This window comes from Oncorhynchus mykiss, chromosome 15, assembly GCF_057628025.1.
Source record: "Oncorhynchus mykiss isolate SJ-2025 chromosome 15, ASM5762802v1, whole genome shotgun sequence".
Classification (NCBI taxonomy): Eukaryota; Metazoa; Chordata; class Actinopteri; order Salmoniformes; family Salmonidae; genus Oncorhynchus; species Oncorhynchus mykiss.
In genome coordinates, this window is record NC_143036.1 from 65,268,693 (window position 1) to 65,288,243 (window position 19,551).

The window sequence follows — 19,551 nt, forward strand, 5'->3', positions numbered from 1 at the left end:
TTTGTTAGTACAATAATGGTCATTTTATTGAATCTGTGTTTATCACCAAATCACCTACAGTGCATTCAGAAAGTATTCAGACCACTCTACCTTTTCCACATTTTGTTACATTACAGCCTTATTCTAAAATGGATACACATTTTTTTTTTAAACTCAGCAATCTACACACAATACCCATAATGACAAAGCGTAAACAGATAAGGAAAAATAATTTAATCCAGTTTAGAATAAGGCTGTAACCTAACAAAATTTGGAAAAAGTCAAGGGGTCTGAATACTTTCCGAAGGCACTGTATATAGTGAAGTTAACAAGTGGAGTGAGCAACAATGGAAAAAGGCTAAATAGAATTGAGCAATTGTTCAATTACTTTGAAATAATCTAAATATATTTAGGGTCTATAGGAAACAACACAACAGATACAATGGGGAGAACAACTATTTGATAACCTGCAAAATCGGCAGTGTTTCCTACTTACAAAGCATGTAGAGGTATAATTTTTATCATAGGTACACTTCAACTGTGAGAGACGGAATCTAAAACAAAAATCCAGAAAATCACTTTGTATGATTTTTAAGTAATTAATTTGCATTTTATTGCATGACATAAGTATGATCACCTACCAACCAGTAAGAATTCCAGCTCTCACAGACCTGTTAGTTTTTCTTTAAGAAGCCCTCCTGTTCTCCACTCATTACCTGTATTAACTGCACCTGTTTGAACTCGTTACCTGTATAAAAGACACCTGTCCACACACTCAATCAAACAGACTCCAACCTCTCCACAATGGCCAAGACCAGAGAGCTGTGTAAGGACATCAGGGATAAAATTGTAGACCTGCACAAGGCTGGAATGGGCTACAGGACAATAGGCAAGCAGCTTGGTGAGAAGGCAACAACTGTTGGCGCAATTATTAGAAAATGTAAGAAGTTCAAGATGACGGTCAATCACCCTCGGTCTGGGGCTCCATGCAAGATCTCACCTCGTAGGGCATCAATGATCATGAGGAAGGTGAGGGATCAGCCCAGAACTACACGGCAGGACCTGGTCAATGACCTGAAGAGAGCTGGGACCACAGTCTCAAAGAAAACCATTAGTAACACACTACGCCGTCATGGATTAAAATCCTGCAGCACATGCAAGGTCCCCCTGCTCAAGCCAGCGCATGTCCAGGCCCTTCTGAAGTTTGCCAATGACCATCTGGATGATCCAGGGGAGGAATGGGAGAAGGTCATGTGGTCTGATGAGACAAAAATAGAGCTTTTTGGTCTAAACTCCACTCGCCATGTTTGGAGGAAGGAAAAGTATGAGTACAACCCCAAGAACACCATCCCAACCGTGAAGCATGGAGGTGGAAACATCATTCTTTGGGGATGCTTTTCTGCAAAGGGGATAGGACGACTGCACCGTACTGAGGGGAGGATGGATGGGGCCATGTATTGCGAGATCTTGGCCAACAACCTCCTTCCCTCAGTAAGAGCATTGAAGATGGGTCGTGGCTGGGTCTTCCAGCCTGACAACGACCCGAAACACACAACCAGGGCAACTAAGGAGTGGACTGTAAGAAGCATCTCATGGTTCTGGAGTGGCCTATCCAGTCTCCAGACCTGAACCCAATAGAAAATCTTTGGAGGGAGCTGAAAGTCCGTATTGCCCAGCGACAGCCCCGAAACCTGAAGGATCTGGAGAAGGTCTGTTTGGAGGAGTGGGCCAAAATCCCTGCTGCAGTGTGTGCAAACCTGGTCAAGAACTACAGGAAACGTATGATCTCTGTAATTGCAAACAAAGGTTTCTGTATCAAATATTAAGTTCTGCTTTTCTGATGTATCAAATACTTATGTCATGCAATAAAATGCAAATTAATTACTTAAAAATCATACAATGTGATTTTCTGAATTTTTGTTTTAGATTCCGTCTCTCACAGTTGAAGTGTACCTATGATAAAATTACAGACCTCTACATTCTTTGTAAGTAGGAAAACTTGCAAAATCAGCAGTGTATCACATACTTGTTCTCCCCACTGTACAAGGTGGTGCCAGGTGTGTAAACACTTTTTTTTAGGGTATTGTTTAAGATGTCCTGCTATATTAGAAATGTGGTTTATAATAGTGTTTTTGCCCATTGTTAGTTTTCCAACTGGGTAGCATTGAACTCTGATTTTTTTCAGGGTAAAATCAAATCTGTTTGCATATAACCAGACATAAATTGAACATTTTACAGAATGGTTACAATAATTAGAGCACAAATTTTGCCAATCATCTCTGGAGTAAGTTACACCGCCTGGTATTATGACAAATTAGAAGATCTACAAACATGTCATAATCACCTGAAAATGTAGCAGAGAACTATACAGAGCAAAATCTCCAAATAACATTTCAACAGCTTGGTGTTGGTTTATCAATACATGTCACCCTTTTCTCTCTTTTTCATGCATTCATTGATTTATTCTCATGTTTCCCCTTCCAGAATATCTTTTGCCACACTTTACACATGGGTAAGGTTTCTCCCCAGTATGAATTCGCATGTGTTTCACTAGTCTGGTGGAGGTGGAGAAGCCTTTGGGGCACTGTGTACAGGGGTATGGGTGTTCGCCTGTATGACTTTGTTGATGCACTTTCAGTTTACTTGCTAGACAAAGTATTCCCACATTGTTCACAATGATACGGTCGTTCCCCTGTGTGGATCCTTGAGTGTAACATCAGCTCCCCTGAGCATGCGAAGGTCTTTCCACAAATGCTATACAAGTATGGTTTCTCTCCACTGTGCATCCTAATGAGTCTTGTTAGTACTTGCCGTTGAACAAATCTCTTCCCACATATTGTACACCCATAAGATCGCTCCCCAGTATGAATGCGTAAATGAGACTAAGATATCTGATGTCCTAAACCCCCTGCCACAATGTGAGCAATCATAAGGCCTTTCTCCTGAGTGAACCCGTTGGTGCTGTTTTAGACTACCCTTCGCTTTGAATCTTTTATCACACTGGTTGCAATGGAACGGCTGCATGTCTGTGTGAACACCCTTATGTCGTTTCAGGTCCGATGGGCTTCTGAAACCCTTTCCACATTTAAAGCAGATGTACTTCTTGGTTGTCTTGATTGAGGGTCTCTGTATTGTTTGACTGGATGGCAGTGAGTTCTCAGCTCCTCCAGAGTCCAGGCTCCTGCTGTCCTCCTCTGTTAGATGTTCCTTTCTGATGTGCTGCTGAAGGTTCACCTCTCTCCTGTGGGAGAATGGGCACAGGGTGCAGGAGAAGACCTGGGAGGGCATGTCACTATCCGGTTCTGCCTGTAAAAAGCACATGGAAGTACACGGAACAAAAATATAAATGCAACATGTAAAGTGTTGGTACCATCTTTCATGAGCTGAAATAAAAGACCCCAGACATTTTCCGTACGCACAAAACGTTTATTTCTTTCAAATGTTGTGCACAAATTTGTTTGCATCCCTGTTAGTGAGCAACTATCCTTTGCCAAGATAATCCAACCACCTGGCAGGGGTGACATATAAGAAGTTGATTAAATAGCATGATCATTACACAGGTGCACCTTGTGCCGGGGACAAGAATAGGCCACAGTTTTGTCACACAACACAATGCCTCAGATGTCTCAAGTTGAGGGAGCGTGCAATTGACATGCTGACTGCAGGAATGTCCACCAGAGCTGTGGGCAGAAAAGTGAATGTTTCTTTCGCTACCATTAGCCGCCTTCAATGTCATTTTAGAGAATTTGGCAGTACGTCCAACCTGTCTCACAACCACAGACCACGTGTATGGCATCATAGTGGGCGGCGGTTTGCTGATGTCAAGGTTCCATGGTGGTGGTAAAGTTATGGTATGGGCAGGCATATGCTATGGACAATGAACACAATTGCATTTTATCAATTGCAATTTTAATATCTGTGACCAACAGATGCATATTTGTATTCGTAGTCATGTGAAATCCATAGATAAGGGCCTAATGAATTTCCTGAGGCCAATTGTGAGGCCCATTTATTTTAAAGGTAAACTATGACGAACAGATGCATATCTTTATTCCTAGTCATATGAAATCCATAGATTTAGGACTCAATGAATTTATTTCAATTGACTGATTTCCTGTAACTCAGTACAATCAATAAAATTATTGCATGTTGCCTTTATATTTTTGTTCAGTATATAAAATCAGTGCTGCTATTTTAAACTTTTCCCCCCAGATTGTTGTTGATATGTATATAGTATTTGACAAGGCAATGACCTCCAAAAAAAGGTAATCCTTGTCAAAAATCACATTACAATTTTATGACCTTTGTTTAACTAAATAACAACAAATTCTTATTTTCAATGACGGCCTAGGAACAGTGGGTTAACTGCCTTGTTCAGGGGCAGAACGACAGATTTATAACTTGATCTAGCAATCTTTCGGTTACTGGCCCAATGCTCTAACCACTAGGCTACCTGCCCCCTCAAATGAAAGAGTGGTCAATTTTGAAATGTAGTTGTGGTCGAGTAGAGTTTTAGTACAAGCTCTATGAAAAGCCCTGTTAAGGAAATAACGCACGCAATACGTTCCTAAATGTTTTAAGTCAAACACAGATCTTATCTCAAGTGATATTGGCGCAATAGAAGTTGGATTGCAGTGTGTGAGATATCTTAGGAAATGTTTACACATTTACTTCACAGGCCTCTCCGTCGTGTTTGTACTAAAATTGTAAGACAGACAACTTCTTTCAAGGTAAAAAACTAAACAAAAATCATTAAGATTGTGTTACATTTTTGTAAAATTATCCCATTAACGAATTTGGAGTCTCTATGAAGACATTCCCAAGGCAAAATGGGTTTGACAGACATCCCTCCTCTAACCACTACCTTGATAACTCCTAGAAGAAAAAACCCTAATTCACACAGTGAACTATTCACCAATGTATTCAGAATGCTTTAGTATATTTCCTGCAATCAAAATCCCAAAGAAATCACTTTTGTTTTCAGAAGTCCTATGCTGTTTAGCTTTCTTTTTGTTAATTTGTATGTTTACTATGCTTTTCCTTGAAGACACACTCCAAGTAGGATTGTGCCAAGCACACAATATGAATGTGTAAATGTGATTTTAAGATCTGTGATGTTCTAAACCCCACAAGGTGAGCAAACATAATGCCCTTCTCCTGTTTGAACTCGTTAGTGGGGGCAGGAGAACACCAGGAAGGGCATGTTGATTTCACAGCGAGGTAAAATGAGTACGGCTACTGTCACGGGCGGGATCTGAACCCGGGTCTCCCACAGGAGAAAAACACCTTGACAGTGAGACCAAGAGGATACTCTCTCTAAGGCCAAGGGTGAGGCAGGGCTACCTCATCACGAGACCATGAGCCTGACTCATGTCTGCTACATGTACAGTATGTACAGTATAGTGCCTCAGCTGAACAAGCAATTTAAGATAAACTGAATATTGGTCATCATGTTGGATTGTGGCCTTCTGTCCCATAGAGGGTGAAGAAGGCATGGAAGAAATATGCAAAAATTCTACTATTCAAACTCTCAACAGTGTTTTCCTTATTTTTTAAAGTCAGCAATGCGTAGTGCATGGTCTGCATATAGGGCAAGCTGGCCCTGGACCACGGTCAACTGTTACAGTATATTGTCAAACAACTGTCATAACCCTGGCTAGCTAGCAAATTATTATTGTAAATGTACTCAAACTATTGTGGTGACTGATTACACAGCATCTTCCCAGGTGGTTCTCTATTTCAGCTGGTGACTGACACAATTATAATAGGTATTTTCAGCATGCAATGGCCAGACCACGGTCAACTCATCCAAACAGATCAGCTGGTGGTCATTCTGAAATAACCTCCGTCTCCAGTTCTCTAAACGGTCAGGCTGATACACGAGTCAGTCTGGCCCTGGTAGATACAACGACAACTAAAAGTCCTAATATAATACAGTTTCTCCCCAACCAGATTCATCTCCCTCTTCCTCCTTGACCTTTTTCTTCTTCTTTGACGATTCCTCTGTACACCCCCATAGAAGAAGTCAACAAAGAGCAGCTCAAGCAGATGGGTTTTTCTAGGAGGTCAACTCATTGTTACATCACATCAACTTCCCAACAATGTGGTGGTAACATTTTGAAACATGTCGGCTTCTAGGAATTGTGGTAACAGCAGTAACCTCTACCTCACCAGCTATAGAAGTAGACCTGGTTTCAACTTCAAATAGTCTACTATTTGAAATCATTTCACAATGGAACCAATAGAGTAGTCACAAAACTGCAAACCCCACCCATCTGGCACTCTAGGCAAGCTAAAGCAAACGCTAAACACATTTCAGAGATTTCAAATAGTATTTGAACACAGGTCTGAAGAGAATATATTATGAAATACTGAATTGTGTAACTTGTTAAAATCTACAATTTGGAATCTTAGTTGCCCATTGGTTACCTATAATTAGAGCTAAAATAGAATCCATGTCATATGAATTAATGTCTTACTTAATTCAACCATTAAATCCTTGGCTTTAGGGTACCAATATTCTCCCCCAAAACAGAAAAACAGACTTCACTTTTGGGGAATAGTCGACGTATTTAACTCTGACTGCTCTTATTAGAATTTCCCCATTGCAAACAGTGAAAATTATGTTTCATGCCACAAGAGGTACCGGATCCGGGAAAACTGGTTCCTGTTTCGGCAGGATCCGGCTCAAATAAGGCTCTGTTGGTGGAGTAGCTACAGCCACAATGGAAAAATAAAAGTAGCCTGACTAGTCTAATGGAAAAAGCACTGTCGCTTAACTTAATATTGTTCCAACTAGTAATAACAACCAGTTATCAATAACACAGTTTGGCAATTGCCATGAACAGTGCACAGAGGTATGTAATGTACTCTGCTCCGAATGTCCTTACCGTCAACGGCCATTGAGCGCGCGTGTAGTGATGATCCTGGTTTCTGCTGTCCAGAACTAGTGTCACGACCTCAAGCCTCCACTGAAGTTTGTTTCCAGTTTACCAAGGAAGTGAGGGTCAGAGCGGACAGGATGGTGTCAGAGTCGTAGAACAAATGATCTGGAAAAGAGGGAGAACCCAAACCAATTTTATTTACTAATACCTTGGAGGTGAATACAGTTTGTGCAACATTGAAGGTGAAGACATCTTTAACAAAACAAGGCACATTTCATTGGTGGAAAATGCAATCAAATCTAAAGAACTTCAAAGAATTTACCCCAGTGGAAATAGATAACCTGAATGCTACCTACCTCTGTTTAGGTGTCCAAGGTGTCTTTGATGCTGTAGCAGTGTCTTCAGGTGCTCAGGGTCAGAGACAGACTGAACACACTCCTCCAGGTCAGAGAAGGCAAGGCTGAGACAAGATGTTGTCTGATGGTGAAAGAGGCAAACTTAAAAGTTAAAATGGAAAAGGAGAGTGCAGTCCAATACCAAATCAACCCCTAGCTCCTACCCACTGGAAATGTGTGAATGTTCCTTCCATCCATTGATTCATTTATTAAAGGGGGTTCATTCATTCATAACTGTAAACGCAACATTTTTCACATTTGAATTGATAGGATGAAGATGCAGTCATATCAGTACCTGTGTAAAGCTGGGTACCAGCAGCAGCTGCTCCAATCTGGAGAAAAACTCCCACACCAGAATCTGCAGTGCTGTGTCATACTTAGTACCGTACTGCACTGGGAACACCTCCTTTAATGAAAATGTAGAGAGCCATTACACAGTGAGGTGAATGGTCTTGCCTATAACACTTGTTACAGTCAATATGCATTAGTTTAATAAAATACTTGTTTCATCCATTTGCACTAATATTCTTGATATTTGTCACAGTACCCAACTTGACACACAACACACACATCACATGCTTGGGAGCATTATATTCCTTTTCGGGTACATGCCTGCCTGCTTGCTCTTCAGGCTTATCCAACACGTTTGCTTGATTATGACACAGAACTACCCAATTGTGAAAAGTTAGATGTTTGATATTATCTCACCTGAAAAAAGTGCTCCCTCTTCACTGGGTCTTCCAGCAGGGTTTGGACCAGCTCCACAAAGTTAGACTTTGATGCCTCCACTTTCTTGTTTTTGCTCTGAACATGAAATTACACCCCAAAAAATTAAGTTAAGAACTAAAATGACAACAAAAAAAAAATGTTGTATAGAGATTTAACAATCCACATACTATGTGGTGTATTGCACACAACTTAACACTTTGTGCTTTACTGTGCATGACTGGATTCTATCCAAGTGGCGTTGGATGGTTTGATGGTCCACCATGTCCTCTTCACCACAGCACAACTCAAGAACCAGCTGAAATAGCAGGCACACTTTAATATGCAGAAATGGAAACATTACACATTCAGAGTCAGAGTGTTTAATGTACAGGGTAGCAGGTGTGATTGCAGGGTTCAGTGAAAATCTTAGGCTCCGTGCTCCAACATGCAGGAAGAGAAATAAAATAATGAAAATGGTCATGGAAAAACAATAGAAATAGAACTATATACACAATAACAACTGTAGCAGAGATGAATTAATAAGTGTCCATTGGGGTGGAGGCAGAGTAAAGACTGTAGAGGGGAAAGGGGGAATGACCATAGGGGAGCAGCAGGCAGACTAAATTACCATTGAGCGGGTGTGGGGACCAAGTGAAATAAAAACGATAACAATTATAATAAAAAGGTAATAATATACATATTAACAACTGTAACAGTGATGAATGTATACTGATCAAAAATATAAACACAACATGTAAAGGGTTGGTCCCATGTTCCATGAGCTGAGATAAAAGAACCCAGAAATGTTCCATATGCACAAAAAGCTTATTTCTCTCAAATTTTGTGCACAAATGTGTTTACATCCCGTTAGAGCATTTCTCCTTTGCCAAGATAATCCATCCACATGACAGGTGTGGCATATCAAGAAGCTGATTAAACAGCATGATCATTACACTTTGTTTAATCTTGTGCTGGGGACAATAAAAGCCCACTCTAAAATGTGCAGTTTTGTCACACAACAAAATGCCACAGATGTCTCATGTTTTGAGGGAGCGCGCAATTGGCTGCAGACAGCAGAAATGGCCAACAAAGCTGTTGCCAGAGAATTTAATGTTCATTTCTCTACCATAAGCCACCTCCAACATTGATTTAGAGAATTTGGCAGTACATTAAACTGGCCTCAGAACAACAGATCAAGTGTAACCAGGCCAGTCCAGAACCTCCACATCTGGCTTCTTCACCTGTGAGATCATCTGAGACCAATCACCCGGTCAGCTGATGAAACTGAGGAGTATTTATGTCTGTAATAAAGCCCTTTTGTGGGGGAAAATGAATTCTGATTGGCTGGGCCTGGCTCCCCAGTGGGTGGGTCTTTGCCCTCCCAGGCCCACCCATGGCTACGCCCCTGCCCAGTCATGTGAAATCTATAGACTACGGCATAATGAATTTATTTCAATTGACTGAAATATATGAAATCGTTGCATGTTGCACATATATTTTTGGTCAGTATAATTGGGATGGGGGCAGAGTAAAAGTCATTTGAGTAGGTGGGGGGGGTGAAATATCCACAGGAGGAGCAGCAGGTAAGTTAAGGGACCATTGGAGGGGTGGGGAGAAATGTTCATAAGGGGGGGGGCTGACCATTTAAGACAAAGGGGACACAAACTAAGAAGTCAATGACAACAGAAGTTGATCATGAAAATGTGACGAGAACAATCTTCTGTCCAAATCCCTGGCCTTCAAGATCCAGGGGCTTATGAGGAACTAAGTTCTGAATCTCACCCCACATTGGTCACTTTTACATCCTCCCAACCCTCAACATTTCCACCTCTCTCACCCTTGCTCTCAGTCCTAGAATGAGTTGGGTCCTCTGCCTGGAGCTTAACAGCTCTGGAACCATCTCTGTCACCAAAGTCACAAATTCCTCCAGCTTCCCATACTGCATCACATTACGCTGCTCAGCCACGTGCCACATGGATGCTGACATCAAGCGTATTGGTGGAACCAGGAGACACAAGGAGGATAGAGGGAGATTGAGACCCGTCATGAAAACGAAAGTGAGGAATTTGTTAACATAACTTACAACCATCAAATTAATACGGACCCCTGCAACTAGACAGGCATTTTATGAGACTCCTGTTTCCACGAATCCAGGACGAAGACCGTATAGCCAAGCTAAGGTTGGTCGGAAATTCTCTGTGCAACACCATAACAGTACCTTTCCTGTAACTCCCAGTAATAGATATCACAAATCTTTGGTTAAATTACATTATCTGGTGTAACAATCTGCAGCTAAGTTGAACTAAGCTCATGAGGCATGTATAAGTTATATTGTTCAATAAGAAATGGGCATACAGACAATTAATTTTAAATGACTGAAAATGAAGGGCGATTCCGCGGTAACAGAATTACTGTACTACACAGAAATGTGTAATTATGGATATTAATGTCATTCTCCCTTTACAAGTTTAGACATCACAGCGCAGCACTGGAGAGTGCAGTACAATACAGCACAGCATAGTAGAATAGAGTTCAGTACAGTGCAGTATAGTAGAGTATATTTCAGTACAGTACAATATACTACAATATGCTCTACTCACTGTACTGCTTTACTCACAGTAGTATTGTACTGTACTCAGTATTGTACTGTGCTCTACTTACTGTACTGCTTTACTCACAGTACTGTATTGTACTGCTTTACTCACAGTACTGTACTGTACTCAGTATTGTACTGTGCTCTACTTACTGTACTGCTTTACTCACAGTACTCTATTGTACTGTACTCAGTATTGTACTGTGCTCTACACTGTACTGCTTTACTCACAGTACTGTATTGTACTGTGCTCTCCACACTGTACTGCTTTACTCACAGTACTGTACTGTACTCAGTATTGTACTGTGCTCTACACACTGTACTGCTTTACTCACAGTACTGTATTGTACTCAGTATTGTACTGTGCTCTACTTACTGTACTGCTTTACTCACAGTATTGTACTATGCTCTACACACTGTACTGCTTTACTCACAGTACTGTACTGTACTCAGTATTGTACTGTGCTCTACTTACTGTACTGCTTTACTCACAGTACTGTACTCAGTATTGTACTGCTTTACTCACAGTACTGTACTGTACTGTACTCAGTATTGTACTGTGCTCTACTTACTGTACTGCTTTACGCACAGTACTGTATTGTACTGTACTCAGTATTGTACTGTGCTCTACACACTGTACTGCTTTACTCACAGTACTGTATTGTACCGTGCTCTCCACACTGTACTGCTTTACTCACAGTACTGTATTGTACTGTACTCAGTATTGTACTGTGCTTTACTCACAGTAGTATTGTACTGTACTCAGTATTGTACTGTGCTCTACACACTGTACTGCTTTACTCACATTACTGTATTGTTCAGCTTTACTCACATTACTGTATTGTACTGTACTCAGTATTGTACTGTACTCAGTATTGTACTGTGCTTTACTCACAGTAGTATTGTACTGTACTCAGTATTGTACTGTGCTCTACACACTGTACTGCTTTACTCACATTACTGTATTGTACTGTACTCAGTATTGTACTGTGATCTACACACTGTACTGCTTTGCACACAGTACTGTACTGTACTCAGTATTGTACTGTGCTCTACTTACTGTACTGCTTTACGCACAGTACTGTATTGTACTGTACTCAGTATTGTACTGTGCTCTACACACTGTACTGCTTTACTCACAGTACTGTATTGTACAGTGCTCTCCACACTGTACTGCTTTACTCACAGTACTGTATTGTACTGTACTCAGTATTGTACTGTGCTTTACTCACAGTAGTATTGTACTGTACTCAGTATTGTACTGTGCTCTACACACTGTACTGCTTTACTCACATTACTGTATTGTACTGTACTCAATATTGTACTGTGATCTACACACTGTACTGCTTTGCACACAGTACTGTACTGTACTCAGTATTGTACTGTGCTCTACACACTGTACTGCTTTACTCACAGTACTGTATTGTACTGTACTCAGTATTGTACTGTGCTCTACACACTGTACTGCTTTACTCACAGTACTGTATTGTACTGTACTCAGTATTGTACTGTGCTCTACACACTGTACTGCCTTACTCACAGTACTGTATTGTACTGTACTCAGTATTGTACTGTGCTCTACACACTGTACTGTGCTATCCATTTGTTTCAATCCAGTACGTCTGTGGACGTTAACATCAAGGCCAGGGTGGACTGACCAAATATCAACTACTTTTCAATGTCCATGGACATCCAGTGTTGGTCGGTGCTCAGTGGTTGAGGATGCTTGTTACAGTAAATAGAAAAAGAGGGGGCTCATGGGTAGGTGTCAGTAAGAGCTGGGAGAGGTGGCATTAACTGGAGAGTGAGAAAAGGAGAGGTGTTGTCCAGAGTCATGACTGTTCTAAGACAAAAAAAACAAAAAAACATCTGATCATAACTGTACGCCAGTGGGAGGTCAGTAGCAGGTGACCAACTGTGCTTTGTGACTATTATGATTTCCCATTGTAGCCAATTCAGTTGCAGTAATTCTGTTGCTGATTTTGGGGTAATTGCACTACCAATTTGGTGATAGAATTACAAGTTTTAATCACTTAATAATTAATTAAACATTTTATATCAGTAAAAATCATTTCATATCAGTAAAATCACTATAACTTATTGGTAAGTCTACCATTACTTGTTACTTCAGTGAACTTTTGTTATTCTCCTCACGAGGGAGAGAAATTAGAAAATATAAGTGGGTTTTTGGTAACAGAATTACAAGGCAATATTTCTTAAACTTTACAGAAGGTAAATAATTTATTCAAAACTAAATATAAAAGTGTTGATATTAGCTGACAGGGGTCTTTACGTCAACATTATTGTGTTTTGATGTATTTATAATACTTTCCTGGTAGGCTAGATATTTTCCAAGACACCTTTTCCCATCAGTTTATCCAGAAATTAAAGCCTTTACTTATGACTCATTTTGAAGATAGATACATTTTTCAACCATCTTCTATCATGACTTAATTTCCTCAAAATATACTCTTAACTTTCATTTGACACTCAAATTGATATGTACCTTAACATGTTGGTGCCCATGGGTCCATTTCGATGGAAATGCCCTGAAGGAATCGCAGACGTTTTATGTCGCAACACTTTCATACAGGTGTTGACTCCACTATGTGTTTTTACCCAGTTAGCTAGTGACTAGCTGCTAGGCGTGCACTATGTGAATTTAACCAAATATTGTTTTACATAATGCCCACATTTTCCTCCTCTAATCTTGAACAGAAATACATTTTGGGTGAAGCATTTTAGGAAAACATTACTTATAAACGCCATAGACAAACCTTTTGAATCCATATCGCCAGCAAAACAAGCTGCTAATGCTGCTACGACGGTATGTTAACGTTAGGTAGCCAGCTTGGAGGCTTGAAACGTTTTCAACGCCCATGGACATCCAGTGTTGGTCGGTGCTCAGTGGTTGAGGATGCTTGTTATAGTAAATGGAAAAAGAGTGGGCTCATGGGTAGGTGTCAGTAATGTTTGTTGTGACCACAAATCATGAGTCTTCAAAATAAAAGTCTCCCGTGTTGTAGCTAAGATCAAAGATTTTTTTATAACTTTGACAGACCACACCCTGTCGTTTCCAATGGGAACAAATTAGTCATAGTGGGCAGAACAAGCAAGATCCTATTGGCGCGTTCTAGCAACGTTGCATATTTCCGTTAGGGAACGCCTTCTCTGTGAAGTGCGTATGTAATAACTAATTTCGGTATTGTCACTCCTTCTAAACAACGCACGTTTTAGAAATGGAGTAAAGTCTACAAATCTTGGTCGACTCTGTTCGTAACAGATTATAGTTTTGGGAACTGAAAGTTGTATTGAGATCAAATGTTTTTATCGATGAGAAAATGTGCAGAATTTGGGCCAAAATCCATCTCGTTCCATCTTCTCCCCCTTACGGTCACTGGGCTTCTTCTAACTCCCATATTTGGTAGTGAGTGGAAACGCCAAGCGGATGCTTCACATTTATACACCCGGTGAAATATCTGTCTCATTGTTCTAGCTGTGGCTAGATCAAGTACAGCTATAGACGGAAGTGACGTAAATATCATCGTACCAAGAGCTCCAATCGCAGACATGACGACACAAGAATACCAAGGCCACTTGCACTTTCCCTTCAATTAAAGTGTTTGAGGTGAATGTGAAAAAAAGCTCGATGTGGAGATGACTAAATTCTAAAGATAAAACTTTTGGTCAATAGGTAGCCGAATTCTCAGGTCGCAAACGTTCCTTTTCTGTTCTAACGGAACGTTAGCGCCCCCTGATGGAGAATGTTGTTAGATCTAAGTTTGGACAGAGACAGGTCTCAGTAATGTTTGCAACAGACTTCATGATCTACCATGGTTGATATGTGATTAAAACTCATCTATGCTCAGATTTTGCAAATACTATGAATATGAGTAGGCTATTCTGATCAGATCCATTCATAAACAATATCTGTATGACATGTATAACTGCTACCGTATGACTAGTAGCTCTAGTTACTTAACACCTTTATACTTGTTTGGTTCATAAATCTGCTTTGTATCATATTACTTCAGTGTTTTCTCCACATCTTTTAAACTATCCAACTTCTACATTCCTGTTTAGAGGGCATTTCCAGTTTACTTTATTTTGATGTGTACTTTGCTGAAGATAATCTCTTACTGTAGTTGTATTTGATGTAGTTACTTAGTTGATGATATGTTCTGTTTGTTCCAGGTAACAGTGCCCCCACCCTCACCGTCCTGCCCCCTTCTAGCGAGGAGCTGTTCAGTAAAACAACAGCCACACTGACGTGTCTGGCCAACAAGGGCATCCCCTCAGACTGGACCATGAGCTGGAAAGTGGACGGGACCAGCCAGAAGCAGGAGGCCAATCCCGGGGTCCTGGAGAAGGCCAGCCTGTACAGCTGGAGCAGCACCCTGACTCTCACTGCCCAGGAGTGGACCAAGGCAGAAGGTGTGACCTGTGAAGCCCAGCAGAAATCCCAGACTCCAGTCACCAAGACCCTGAGGAGGGCTGACAGTTCTGGGTAGGACCCCTCAGTCACACACCCCTGTGGAGAGTTCCTCTGCTTTGACACCCCTGCTGATTCCTCTGCTTTGACTCTGTTCTGAGTTCAGATGTTCTGTCTTATTGATCACTGATATGTAGACTAACAGTGGGCTTTTCTTGAGTTCATGTGTCATTCCTCTCTGTAGACTGAGGTTGTATCTATCAGGTATGAAGAGAAGACCCAGATGCAGACCACGTTGAATAAACAATAGTTCAATGTTCCAACAGGGGCAGGCAGTAGACAGGTCAATGCAGGCAGGGGTCAGAAAACCAGAGGTCGGCAACGGTACCGGATAGCAGGCAGACTCAGGGTCTGGGTAAGGCAGAGGCAGGCGGGCTCAGAGTCAGGACAGGCAAGGGTCAAAACCAGGAGGGCAAGAAAAGAGTGACTAGAAACAGCATGAGCTGAGACACAAACCGCTGGTTGACTCGAACAAACAAGATGAACTGGCAACAGACCAACAGAGAACACAGGTATAAATACACAGGGGATAATGGGGAAGAAGGGCGACACCTGGAGGGGGGTGGAGACAATCACAAAGACAGGTGAAACAGATCAGGATGTGACAGTATCAGTGTGAGATGTGATGTGTTCTGTTTTATTACTATTAGATACTACAGGAATGTTTGCTTTGATGCTTTGATTAATGGATGAAAATAAAGGTTTCCTTTTGGAACAAATATTTTTCTTGTCTCTTTCAAAAATTAGACTTTTGATCAATATCTTGGACTCATCAATGTGACCACTCCTGTATTTATCTAAAAAGTTGTCAAAATAATATTACAAGTATCATATCTTCAAGATAGAGTCTTCTCTCACTCCAACCCCCTGGTGACAGTGCTGCTCTATTCTGGGACAAGCAGAACCACCCAGCCCTGTCTATGTAAATCTCAGTTTCACTCCCACAGCTACCAGTCTAGCAGTTGACCACTATCTGAAATACCCTGGACTGGGCCAGATGAGTGAGTGGACTGGTTTGAACCTTTATGGTGGATTCAGGGAGGAAGAAATAAATTATATGCCACCATGCAATTAATGACAGATAATTGTTATTATACTTTATGTAGATACTGTATATATGTAACAGTATCACTTTAGACCGTTCCATTGCCCATACCCGGGCGCGAACCAGGGACCCTCTGCACACATCAACAACAGTCACCCACAAAGCATCGTTACCCATCACTCCACAAAAGCCACGGCCCTTGCAGAGCAAGGGGAACCACTACTTCAAGGTCTCAGAGCAAGTGACGTCACCGATTGAAACGCTATTTAGCGCGCACCACCGCTAACTAGCTAGCTATTTCACATCCGTTACATATAGCTCCTCCCACCAGTAGTGTAGTGATGGTTGAGCCCAGCATCATGTCTCATTCACAGATCTAACAGTCACTAACCCGCTCATTAAAATAGTTGATATAATGTTAGAAGATCACATCCATTTAAATCAGACATTTGGTTGAGGTTCATATGAGGACTTGTTTTGGGGCCTGAAGTGAATGTAACTTTGAACTAATGTTGAGGCCATAACAACTTTGTTTTACTTCTGGAGATCTTGCTTTGCAAATGGACAGGTATTGTGTTTCAAAACATCAAATAACTTTTATAGGTCATGATAACAAATACTATAAGTCATAACCATGATGATGATGAGGGTCATGTGATCTGAATGTGTCACGCCCTGATCTGTTTCACCTGTCCCTGTGATTGTCTCCACCCCCTCCAGGTGTTGCTTATTTACCCCAGTGTATTTATCCCTGTGTTTCCTGTCTCTCTGTGCCAGGTCGTCTTGTATGTTTAGTCAAGTCAACCAGCGTGTTTTTCCCCATACTCCTTTTCGATTCTCTTTTGCCAGTCTTCCTGGTTTTGACCACTGCCTGACTCTGGACTACTTTCCTGCCTGCCTGATCATCCTGCCTGCCCTGACCTTGAATCTGTCTGCCCTATTGGACTCTGAACTGGTTTTGACCTTTTGCCTGTACACAACCATTCTCTTGCCTACCCCTTTTTGGATTATTAAACATTGTAAGACTCCAACCATCTGCCTCTTGTGTCTACGAGCCTTGTGCCTTGATAGAATGATTGCTTTCTAACCATATTGTCATTCCACAGTTGACCGCATCTACTGCTCAGTGTTCCATGTCACTGTCTCTTCCCCCTCAGCACCTGTAGTAGGTCCCAGCTGTATCAGTACAGTCACTGTGCAGTCTGACTGAGATGTTTTTGTACGGCTCTGTATCACTGTGTGAACACATTACCACTGTGGTAACTCTGACAGTAGTAATATCCTGCATCTTCAGCCTGGACTCCACTGATGGTCAGAGTGAAGTCACTCCCAGATCCAGTGCCACTGAATCTAGATGGAGTCCCAGAGAAGAGGGTGCTTCCATAGTAGACCAGTAGTTTAGGAGCGCCTCCAGGTTTCTGTTGATACCAGGCTAAACATGGTTTACCTGAACTCCAACAGTCAGGATACACATCACTGCTGGCTTTACAGTTCATAGAGACTGGCTGTCCGGGGAGAACAGTTTTCACTGTAGGTGTCTGAGTCACAGTGATCTGTCCTCTAGATTCTGCAACAGAGAACAAATATCACCAAGTATTAATAAAACATTCTTAAGTTAACAACCTTTAAGTTCACTCATTGACTTTTCATTATACAAACATGGAACTTCATTTTCTTTACCCTTGAAGCAGAAAGCAAGTGTCCAGATAAAGATGGTGATAAAAGTCATGGTTGTTGTAGGTTCTGTTGTCATGAAGGACAGCTCTCAGTCATGAAGTGTTAAACTCACAGGGATATAAACACTCCCAGACCACTGAAGCATGTGCTGTCGATGCAGAGCATCATCACTATGCAAATCATCTTCTGGTCTTCTCCCCATCCACCGTTAGTCAGTAAATTTAGACCACTAAGGATCCATCAGATTAGAACTGAGATTCCATTACAATCTGATCTTGCGCCAACAATTGTCACCAAATAATCATAGAGGTCCATATTAATATGTAAATAAGTTAAGTGAATAAAAGTGTATGAATAGAATGGATATTATTGGTTTAAGGGCTATCACATATGATCACTATTACTGTTTAGCAAGACAAAATCATAATGAATAATGGGGAGAATAAAACATACATTCCTAGAGTACATCATGTTATCATAACTTTGTCTGTTGATTCGTTTTATGGTCATATGGCATGGTAACATATCTATGGAAAAGAGGAACATCATTCATTTTCCACCTCCCAGTGATTATTGCTAATGTGTCACCCCCTGCAGTGAGAGTAGTGTTAGTGCAGTGAGGCTAGAATAATGTTTTTTTATTTATTCGTTATTTTACCAGGTATGTTGACTGAGAACACATTTACAGCAACAACCTGGGGAAAAGTTACAGGGGAGAAGGATGAATGAGCCAATTGTAAACTGGGGATTATTAGGTGACTGTGATGGTTTGAGGGCCAGATAGGGAATTTAGCCAGAACACCAGGGTTAACACCCCTACTCTTACAATAAGTCCCATGGGATCTTTAATGCACTCAGAGAGTCAGGACACCCATTTTACATCACATCTGAAAGACAGCACCCTACACAGGGCAGTCACTGCCCTGGGGCATTGGGATATTTTTTAGACCAGAGGAAGGTGTGCCTCCTACTGGCCCTCCAACACCACTTCCAGCAGCATCTGGTCTCCCATCCAGAGACTGACCAGAACCAACAGGACTGCTACTCTCTCCCTCCTCTCTGATCAGACACACTGGGGCTCTGCAGGCAATCATTACAATACATGCAACCCAGCATCTCCTCTACATCTTAAGATTTCATTGTATTTATTTATCCTTTATCTAACCAGAGAAATCACATTGATATTTATATATTTTTCAAGTGAGCCCTGGTCAAGAGAGCAGCATACAGTATACACGTGAGACACAACACCACATAAAACATAACAAAGAATGGAAGTTAAAACAATGCAAAATGCATGAGAGTTTGAAAGAGAATATTTAAAAACATATGCAGTCATTGGTCAGCAGTCCTCCAATCTAGGATTTAAAATGATGATGGGGCAGAAAATCTAAAAGCCCTCTTACCAAACTCAGTTCTTGTGTTGGGAACATTATATAAAATACAGTTCTGTGATCTCAGACAGTAATGTCTATGACTCTGTAGGGTGAATAAAGTGTTTAAATATAATGGCAGTGGCCCTAATATGTCCTCATAGAAAAATGTACCAGTGAGTCTTTGACCTCACAGTTAAGGATGTGTCACGCCTGCGGCGCCAGGCTCCCCAGCATTACGCACTCCTGCCACCATCAGTACGCACACCTGCCTTTCCCCGTCACGCGCATCAGCGATTATTGGACTCACCTGGACTCAATCACCTGTTCATTACCTCCCCTATATTTGTCAGTTCAACATCTCTGTTTCCTGCTGTTGCATTAATGTTCGTATGTCGTTACCCG

General features: G+C 41.3%; 1 protein-coding gene and 2 pseudogenes across 3 annotated transcripts; 1 reads left to right on the forward strand and 2 right to left on the reverse strand.

The window, feature by feature from the left end:
- Positions 1–13,505, reverse strand: LOC110490536 (uncharacterized). Of its 2 annotated transcripts, XM_090200830.1 has the most exons (8): positions 13,337–13,490; positions 9,804–9,946; positions 8,155–8,282; positions 7,967–8,062; positions 7,554–7,664; positions 7,220–7,340; positions 6,870–7,028; positions 1–3,285 (listed from the first exon to the last, which is right to left on the reverse strand). In XM_090200830.1, exons 3-7 carry the CDS (start codon positions 8,200–8,202, stop codon positions 6,940–6,942), a joined length of 465 nt encoding a protein of 154 aa, XP_090056956.1. In that variant the 5' UTR covers positions 8,203–8,282; positions 9,804–9,946; positions 13,337–13,490; the 3' UTR covers positions 1–3,285; positions 6,870–6,939. The 2 variants fall into 2 exon arrangements, with proteins under 2 accessions (XP_090056956.1, XP_090056957.1); XM_090200831.1 differs by lacking the exon at positions 9,804–9,946 and having other exon boundaries at positions 13,337–13,505.
- LOC110490776 (Ig lambda chain C region pseudogene) lies at positions 9,823–17,715 on the forward strand (annotated as a pseudogene). Its single transcript, XR_016486429.1, has 2 exons — positions 9,823–9,958; positions 14,754–17,715. The product of XR_016486429.1 is annotated as an Ig lambda chain C region pseudogene (transcript).
- On the reverse strand, positions 17,329–17,825 carry LOC110490855 (Ig kappa chain V region K29-213 pseudogene; annotated as a pseudogene).
- Between the last annotated feature and the right edge of the window lie 1,726 nt (positions 17,826–19,551).

What these genes read in the sequence shown, in the direction of transcription:
- LOC110490536 (XM_090200831.1), bottom strand. Translation starts at nt 8,202, where the DNA reads ATGCACAGTAAAGCACAAAGTGTTAAGTTGTGTGCAATACACCACATA. An exon ending in TGTGTGCAATACACCACATA is followed by an intron (nt 8,063 to 8,154) that starts GTATGTGGATTG and finishes TTTCATGTTCAG; the next exon opens with AGCAAAAACAAGAAAGTGGA. An exon ending in TGGTACCCAGCTTTACACAG is followed by an intron (nt 7,341 to 7,553) that starts GTACTGATATGA and finishes TTTCACCATCAG; the next exon opens with ACAACATCTTGTCTCAGCCT.